Below are 9,481 nucleotides of genomic sequence, written 5' to 3' on the forward strand. Positions count from 1 at the left end.
GAAACGAAAAAAGAGAGGGAGCTTCTACCTTTTCTTTACTTCCGACGATCGAAGCATCATCTTTATGATCTTAATGATGATTAAATTTCATTCAACGAAGGATCAACATATCTCAAACACACAACAATTCAAAGATCATAATAAAAGATCAAAAAGGAACAAAGTCAGAATTTTATGTGAGATTTCATTGGATTTGAGTTAAGTTTATATGAAATGTGAAGAAAGAAAAGAGGGGACCATTATAAGTTGATTTTCAGTAAAACTTGATAGGAGAAACTCGTTAGTGTAGGAGCGACACTGTCAATGATCAAAATAGGGGGAAAAAACGTAACATTAGTGATCAAATTTATAAAATATATAATTCAATAATCCAAATAGAAAAGAAGTAGTAGTTGGGTGACCTATTTGTGTAATTTACTCAAGGAAATAATAATGAAGACAGCTCACCTTCAAGTGACATTAGACTTACCCATCCATCCCAAGACGCTTTTGGACAACCCTTCATGTGGCATGGCGGTGCTGCTACAACCTTCAATCAATCAGCCCAATAAGCTTTGAAAAAGAAAATATTTCCTTTTTACAGTAATATTATTATTTAATCACCTAAATCATCTCTGCCAAAATTCCCTCAGTTTATTATATAAGCTTTATTAATCAAACATTCCTATAAAGGCAAGAAAAAGAAGAGAGAGAAAAAAACGAGAAATCTCATTTTTTTTGGGTAAATTGATCCTTTGCTTCCTCGTTCAGTCTCAGTCTTGTAGGGTTTATCACTTGCTTCTAAGATTCCTTTACATCGTCTTCGTCTTTACAGGTACGTCTTGGTCAAGGTTCCTGAAATGAGATCTCTCTCCTCTTTTAAACGAAAATTTATGCTTCTTTTTGAGTTATATTGGTTAGGAAGATATATAGGATTCGAAGTAATTGAGATCTGAGCCTGTTTAAGAGCAGAAATCGCTGAACTAAGCTCCAGTAGTGAAGTATGATAGATCAGAAGAGAACATTAGAGTAGATCCAAGGTTTTTCTTTTTATGATTAATATTACTTTGTTCCCTGTAGTTTTCTTATTTGTCCTTTAGTGTTTGTTCAAGTGAAACTTCTTAGTTTGAGAGTGTGAAAGAATGTACAATTTTAAAAATAAGTCGGTTTTCTCAATTCACGCTTTATTTGGAGGTATTATGTTATTTCTCTTGTATGTATATGATGATTTTCATCGGCTTGCCTCTACTTTAATGTTTTTATTTTCCTGAACTGTGAGATTTTGTTGTTTGCAGAGTAACAAATTAAACTGTATGCAATTCAAAGTCACTGCTAGTAAGAAAAAGAACCGGTCAGTTTAGTTTCACTCTTCTTTTATCATTTGTGTCTACTTTCTCCTGACAATTGAGGAGTTGATTAACTGATTGAATGACCCCCAATCATCGGTTTACTATTCTGATTTCTATTGCATTGCGTGCAGTTCTATCATGTGATTAGTTGCTCTATTTACTTTTTGTGATACCATTCTTTGAGTTAGTTTTCAACCAACCAGCTTGGGTCAAGTAAAAATGGAGAGAACAGGACTAAGAAGTACTTTGAAGTTGGGGGTTATGCTAGTGTTCTTTTCTAAAGCAATCTTTCAGCATATATCTACATATCTACTTATATATGAGCATACCTTGGGCATTTGTAGCATCTAAGAATATGGATAATGCTTTAAGTCTGCTAATAAAACCTGATATTGATAAAAGATACATGTTTGATTGTTATAACTTTTAAAATGTTAAATGACTAATCCTTTTTGTTGCCTTCATCATTTGAAGTATTTGTTACTAACCCAAGGTCTAGAGACTAGTGTTACCCAACAAAATTGTACATTCCAATAACCACACTGCAGATGTCCAGCTCTAAAAGGTTATAAGTGTGAATTATATATTATAGGTGAAATCTGAAGCATGCCAAATAGATTAATGGAATGCTTTAGTTTGATCTATTTATTATTATCCAAGTTCTATTTTAAGCGTGGCTGTATGATTTAGGTTCGGAACATTATTCAGTCCTCTTAATTTCTTAACTTGTATATGCTGTGATCTGCTTATGTATTTTTTTCCCTTCTTTACCTATTCATGTTGTATTTTGAGTTGCTCTCAGTGCTCTAAAAATTTTGTTTATTTTAACTACATCCAGAAATAAGCAGAAATGGCTGCCGAGCTGGTCAATTCTGCCACAAGTGAGAAATTGGCTGAGATGGACTGGGCAAAGAACATTGAAATTTGCGAGTTAGTTGCTCGAGATCAAAGGTAGATTTATTTTCCTTTCATTTCTTATTTATGTTGAAAATGGTCACTGAGCGTTTTGTTAAAATTGGCTCTACAATTCATTCTTTTGGGTTGCCTATATTTCATTGTAGTTTTAATTTTCACTGGTTTTGTGTTGTATTTATAGGCTAGCTAAAGATGTTGTTAAAGCAATTAAGAAACGATTGGGGAGCAAAAACCCAAATGCTCAATTGTATGCTGTATTGGTAAGTGTATGCTATTTTTGCTTAATGAAAATCTGACCTTATGTTGCTCTATATCTTGTAAATGTATTCTCTAACACCTGCTTTTGCAGCTATTGGAGATGTTGATGAACAATATTGGTGAAAATGTTCATAAGCTGGTGATTGATACGGGCATTCTCCCAATTCTTGTGAAGATAGTCAAGAAAAAGGTGTATGCTTGTTTCATTTCTATAACTTTTTACTTTTCAATGATTTAAAAAAAACACTAGTTTTTTATTCGTTCTTTTGTTGTAGTCGGACTTGCCAGTACGAGAGAGAATATTTCTGCTTTTAGATGCTACACAAACATCTCTTGGTGGTGCTTCTGGAAAGTTCCCTCAATACTATTCAGCATACTACGATTTGGTGGTAGGTACAGACACAAAACATGTGAATCCTCATACTTTGCACATTTTGGTGGATTGGAGAAAAAAGTTTCCTCTGGGAAACCTTGTGCTAAGTTTTTGACTTGCACACAATTTAAAAGCCTTTAGCGGGTTTAATACTGATGATAGTCAAAGCCATTAGCGGGTTTAATCATATGGTTCCAGCATTTTATATGTGTATTCTCCAAAATTTGAGTAAAAAATCTGTACGTATACACTCTTTGTGAGGCTATAGTAGTTTAATGGTATGAGTATGTTTTTGGGACTGCTGTTGTTCGGAGTTCTATAATTCCTTCTTGATTTTGGTGGAACAGTTAGGGAGATAGCCGTCACTATGTTTTGTCTGTAAAGTCTTTTGTTCAATTTTAACTAATTTTTTTTCATTTTTTCACTAAGAAATTTAGTTTTGCTTTTTCTCCTTTTTTTCTTCTGTTTTTTTTTATTATATGTTGAGTCTTTTCCTAGGCCTTCTCCTCAACATACATTATAAATAAACTTCCTCCTAAACCTCTATATGATTGTTTCGAAATGCTCTAAAAAATGTAGCTACCTTTGACTGTGTTCTTCTTCTCTTCCAGCAAGTTCTAAACTGTGTTATTTCCCTGATTCCTTCAACATTTTACAAAATTATACCCATCAAAATCCTAAGAACTCGAGTCTCTAAGTTCTTATATAAATTTAGATCCAAAATTATGTTTTACATTATATGATTTGAAATCCTTTTGTGTAAAATTTGTTGAACCCATCTTAAGTCAATACTTTGTATGAGATATCTGGAAGAGTCTTCTATAAAAAAAAAAGATATCTGGAAGAGTCCATTCTATTAGCATTTTGTGGTTAGGTTGATTGGTTGTGTGACTTCGAAATCTTAATGCCACGGAGTTATTGAAAATGAAAATAATAATAATAGCTATAAAAAGAGGGCTGATGTATATTGAGGAGAAATCTTTGGTTTCATTTCCAAGGGTTATATTGGAATCAGATTCCCTTAATGCACTGAAATGGATTAAAAATCCGGGTGTATGTACTCCTATGTTCCAGCCGTTGGTGAAAGACATTGCTGCATTAGTAGAGAGTAGAGGGGTAATTGTTAGGCATATTTTGAGAGCTGCTAATTGTGAAGCGGATAAACTAGCTAAAGAAGGAATAGGATGAATATTAGATTATTGGCTAGGTTGCACAATTATTGAGCTGGTTTTTATGTTCAGTGTTTGGTTTTTAAGTTTTATGTTGTAACAGAACTTCTTAGGATGGATATGTATTATTCTGGTATTAATGAATTTTTAGGCACTCTTTTCCTCCTTCCCATGCCCTTCATGTTATTGTTGTAACATGGAGGTCAAGAAGGGGGTTTTTAACGAGGCCTATCCAATTTCTATCAAAAAAAAAAAGTATGCAAGTAATCATTCTAGAATCATCATTACTTTTATCAGCAGACATTGTTTATTTTTATCAGCATTGGTGTGGTTAAGAGATTGAATTCCATAATGGCTGCCTTCCTTTGGGGCGGTTCGACAGAAAAGAGGAATATTCATTGGCTGAATTGGAAGTTAGTATGCAAGCCGAAGAGGTTTGGGGGTTTGGGAATTCCGAATTTGGCTCTTCTAAATAGAGCTCTTTTGGGTAACTGGGTATGGAAATTTGCATCAGAGAAGAATTCGTGGTGGAAAAAGTTGTGTGTTGCGTGTATAATTTAGACTTTAATACATGCTTAATTACGAATTCTTTGTCTAATCGGGCATCTTGGATTTGGAAAGGAATAATTAATAATTTCTTTTCTAAAGATGATTTTGGGGACTGTATAAGGAAGAATTTGTGTTTGAAGATGGGGAATGGAGAGACAGTACAATTTTGGCATGATTCTTGGTTGGGTTCGTTCCCTTTAAAAGTTAGGTTCCCAAGGATCTTTGTTCTATCACTGAATAAAGGGGGCAAAGTTGCAGAGTTCATGGAAAATTCTTCTTCAGGGTGCTGCTGGGACATTAAATTAAGGAGGAATTTGGTGGACTGGGAGGTTGAAAAGTGGATGCAGCTTATGTCCTTGTTGAATTCTACCTCTCTATCATCTTTGCAAAATGACTGTTGGGTCTGGACAGGGAATGGGGAGGGTTGTTTTTCAGCAAAATCTTGTGTGAAGTGCTATTTTGATTGGGTTGGTAATGAGGAAGATGATGGTACTTGGGACAACATTGTATGGACAGGGGTTGCTCCTCCTCGGGTCGAAACTTTTGTTTGGCAGGCAGCTCATCAGAGAGTGGCAGTTAGAGAGGAATTGATAAAGCGAGGAGTTTTAGGGATTGAAGACTCGTTATGTCCTTTGTGTGGTAAGTGTGTGGAGTCTGTTTCTCACCTATTTGTTCATTGTGAGGTTGTTAGAGGCCTGTGGTATAGATTCTTGTCATCTTGGAATGTATCTTTTGTGCCACCTCAGACTTTGTTGGATTTCATAATCGTTTGGAATGATTTAATCCCGAAATCCACCATTTGGAAGTTCATCCCTAGGGCGGTGCTTTGGACGGTTTGGAAGTGTAGAAATGATATTATTTTTGGGAAAGGAAAGGTGGATGGCCCGTTATTGTTCTTCCTTGTTCGTTTTAGAATTGCATCATGGTTTGTCGCGAGATTCAATGATGTGCAGATTAATTTTGATTCTCTAGTGGGTGATATTAAAATAGCTGATTTGGGGGTAAGAATGAAGAAGGATTCTATTTCTTCCTCGTGTTGGACTGCTCCTCCCTTAGGTTACGTTAAATTAAATGTTGATGGTGCGATGTCTAAGGAGTGGGATAAAGGAGGCATTGGTGGATTGTTAAGGGATGCTCAAGGTTGCAGCAGGGTTCGTTTTCCGAAAGGATTGGGGGGGTTCCTCCTATTCTTTCAGAGTTATTGGTTATAAAAAGAGGGCTGATGTATATTGAGGAGAAATCTTTGGTTTCATTTCCAAGGGTCATCTTGGAATCAGATTCCCTTAATGCACTGAAATGGATTAAAAATCCGGGTGTATGTACTCCTATGTTCCAGCCGTTGGTGAAAGACATTGCTGCATTAGTGGAGAGTAGAGGGGTAATTGTTAGGCATATTTTGAGAGCTGCTAATTGTGAAGCGGATAAACTAGCTAAAGAAGGAATAGGATGAATATTAGATTATTGACTAGGTTGCACAATTATTGAGCTGGTTATTTATGTTCTGTGTTTGGTTTTTAAGTTTTATGTTGTAACAGAACTTCTTAGGATGGATATGTATTATTCTGGTATTAATGAATTTTTAGGCACTCTTTTCCTCCTTCCTATGCCCTTCATGTTATTGTTGTAACATGGAGGTTAAGAAGGGGGTTTTTAACGAGGCCTATCCAATTTCTATCAAAAAAAAAAAAGGATTAACGAGGCTATCTTGTGACAGTATCAATTTCTTATTATAGTTATGCCTTAAATGACTGGACATGTCATATTTTGTTCTTAGCTTTTTCAAAGCACTGTTATGAGAAAGATGACCAGCTTGGTGCATCTGAATTTCCCCCAAAGGTTTTGGTATTTTTCTATAAGCTTTCATTAGCGTGCCTTTATGGTCACAAGGTGTTTCATCAAATAGCAATTATAATCCAATACTAATATTTTAGCATGTTTTCGTGAATGTAATTTTGAACTCCGGCATAAGTAATTTTCTTTTGTTTCATTCTCCACAACGTGCAATCAGTAGATACAGTGCAAGTGAATAGAACACTAACTGCATGTTTATATTTGTTTAATCCTTTCAGAGTAGTGGGGTAGAATTTCCTCAAAGGTCTCATACTACACCATCAAATCCACCTGCGTCACTGCCAACTAAACCTAATACGCTTATTGGAGAACTTGCATCTGCTAGACACGAGGCAGCTGCAAAGCAAGCAGAGCCTCAGATTGTACCTGAGTCCAGGTAACTTCTGTGTGTGTGTGTGTGTGTGTATCTTTCGGCAAATTTTCAATAGATGTGAAATTTTTTTAGCTATCCATTGTGCCGAAGGTTAAAAAATGAATTAAATTCTACCTTATTAAAAAAAACTCCTTGGAATATAGACAATTATACTGCATATGAACACATTTGAGCTTCTTGCCTGTCTAAAATGCTTTCTTAATTTTCAGTGCAGTTGGGATATGTTGATTTTTTCAGGATATATCTGTATTAGTTTATATTAAAATTTAATATTAATGCTTACTAATTGCTAAATAAATTGATAATGCATTGTAATACGAGAGTTTATTTTGCCTAGGAAATGAAATTCCTCAATTCTATTTTTCTCGTCACAGTATTATTCAGAAGGCTAGCAATGCATTAGAGGTTTTAAAGGAAGTCCTTGATGCAGTTGACACTCAAAATCCTGAGGTATGGGTGATATTTCCCTGCTTTATGATTGATGTATTTTATTAGCCTCAGATGCATGTCTGAAATTTTGAACCGTGCAATTTTGACTGCTAAGATATGTTTTATTTTAGGGTGCAAAGGATGAATTTACACTTGACCTTGTGGAACAGTGTTCGTTTCAGAAGCAACGAGTGATGCATCTTGTGATGAGTTCTCGGTAAGGCCGTTTCACGACAAATAAAATTCCAATGATTGTTTGGGTTCATTGTGACAAAAGGAAGTATTTTGAAGTGAAAGAAACTACTTTCTTACACAAGTAAAAATTATATGATTTATGAGCTAGTAATCAACTTGGAGACTATTTGTTTCTTGTCCTAAAACTGCTAGGATGCACGTGGCTAATGCAAAATGCATACAGAAATCCATTACTTTGGTATTTGAACTTCGCTCAATGCTGTCTGTCTTTCAGGGATGAGAAGGTGGTTTCTCGAGCAATTGAATTGAATGAGCAGCTCCAGAATGTTCTCATCAGACATGATGCTCTTCTCTCCGGGAAGACCACTGTTTCAATAAGACCAACATCAACTCCAAATCATTTTGACCATGAAGAAGTGGAAGAAGAGGAGCCAGAACAACTTTTTAGAAGGTTGGTCTGTCTCTCCAAGATTTAAAAATTCCTAGAAAATTAATAAACCTCTCTCGTTTCATTCTATCTGTTATCTTTCCGAGATGATGGTGTTAGGTTGGCTGATGAATTATGCCAAAAGCTTAATCTAGTAAGAAAAAACCCAATTATTATATTTAGCCATGTTGGACTTAGCACTTAGGTAGGTATGTCTTAGAATGTTTGACTCGCCAATTGCTTTAAATCTATAAGACAAGGATACTCCAAAAAGGCTATGCCAAAACGTCCCAAGATGTTTTTGCCATGTCAGACATAAAACATGATGTTTAGGCCCTTCCCGTGTCAATATGGCGTACGTGCCTTTTTAGTGAGTCGTATGACATAACCTATTCGATTCTAGATCTAACAGATGGAATACTGCTGTATAGAGGGATAAAGTTCTAGTACGCACAAATTAGTCCTTTTAGTTCATTGTAAATTGACAAAAGTTCTTTCGTTCCAACTATGAAACCGTGTAGGATGCGGAAAGGGAAAGCATGTGCAAGACCAGAAGATGAAGAGTGCTCCAGAGAGCAGCCACACTTGGGTGGGTTTGGATCAAACATTCTGGGAGAAAAAGAACGGCTAAACCGTCCGCTTATTCGACCATTGCCATCGGAACAATCATGTGAAAACAATGCAAATCCTTCAGCTGTTGCAATTCCTCCCCCTCCTGCAAAACATGTTGAGAGAGAGAGATTCTTTAAGGAGAAAAAGGTTGATGGCTCTGCTGTGGCTGGTCATATGAGAGGCTTGTCATTACACAGTCGTAATGCTAGCAGTTCTCGTAGCGGGAGCATGGATTTCAGTGACTAACCATATAGGTTTCTGCTTTTTCTATGATTTTCATCGCTAGTGCTGTCAGGTGTCGGTTGAAAGATTGACAGAACTTCGGGATACTTCATCATGTAAAATGTCCTTATAATTGGAGCCGTCTTATTTGGTGTTCTATGCTGCTCGTCTTCGAGGGTGGCTGGCTGTTATTGTTACTTCGATCGAGTTGTGGAGTCCGCGTCGTGTTCGTCGTATACTTCCGTTTCTAGGAGTTCTTGTAAAGAGGATTACTTTCCAAAAAATTTAGTAAAATACTCTTTGATGCATGGCAATTGTCTTGGACCATTCAGTTTTGTTTCTTTTTCTTTATTCACAACACTAGAATCTAAACTTTTAGTATTTGTTTAATGGTTTTAATATTTATTTAATGAATCTAATCTCTTATAATATGAGTTGACAAATGGGTAATTAGTGATATATATATATATATATATATATATATATATGAGGGTTAATGATAGAGTTGAGTTAAAAAAATTTTAGTTATTCAAGTTTATAAATCTTATTTTGTAAATTAAATTTTATTTGAATTTTTTTGAGTCAATTGTTTGAGATTTTGTTTAAATTTAAGGGTAATCTATGTCAAATACTACCAACTTTTATGCTCGAGATCGAAAATGTTACTGACATTTCAATTTTAGCATGGACATTTATGTTTCACTTCAATTTTGCCACTCCGCCGTTAATCTGTTAACGGCACGATGACATGGCATGGACGGGCCGTGATGGCGATGACAT

General features: G+C 35.5%; 1 protein-coding gene across 2 annotated transcripts; it reads left to right on the top strand.

The window, feature by feature from the left end:
• Positions 1 to 711: 711 nt before the first annotated feature.
• On the top strand, positions 712 to 9,028 carry LOC120140881 (TOM1-like protein 5). 2 transcript variants are annotated; one of them, XM_039155879.1, is made up of 11 exons: positions 712 to 814; positions 1,275 to 1,330; positions 2,167 to 2,279; positions 2,425 to 2,503; positions 2,593 to 2,691; positions 2,777 to 2,890; positions 6,662 to 6,819; positions 7,191 to 7,266; positions 7,377 to 7,462; positions 7,715 to 7,891; positions 8,389 to 9,028. In XM_039155879.1, exons 3-11 carry the CDS (start codon positions 2,179 to 2,181, stop codon positions 8,723 to 8,725), a joined length of 1,227 nt encoding a protein of 408 aa, XP_039011810.1. In that variant the 5' UTR covers positions 712 to 814; positions 1,275 to 1,330; positions 2,167 to 2,178; the 3' UTR covers positions 8,726 to 9,028. The 2 variants fall into 2 exon arrangements, with proteins under 2 accessions (XP_039011810.1, XP_039011811.1); XM_039155880.1 differs by lacking the exon at positions 1,275 to 1,330 and having other exon boundaries at positions 743 to 814.
• The last annotated feature ends 453 nt before the right edge of the window (positions 9,029 to 9,481 follow it).

This window comes from Hibiscus syriacus, unplaced genomic scaffold, assembly GCF_006381635.1.
Source record: "Hibiscus syriacus cultivar Baekdansim isolate YM2019G1 unplaced genomic scaffold, ASM638163v2 tig00110788_pilon, whole genome shotgun sequence".
NCBI classification, from domain to species: Eukaryota; Viridiplantae; Streptophyta; class Magnoliopsida; order Malvales; family Malvaceae; genus Hibiscus; species Hibiscus syriacus.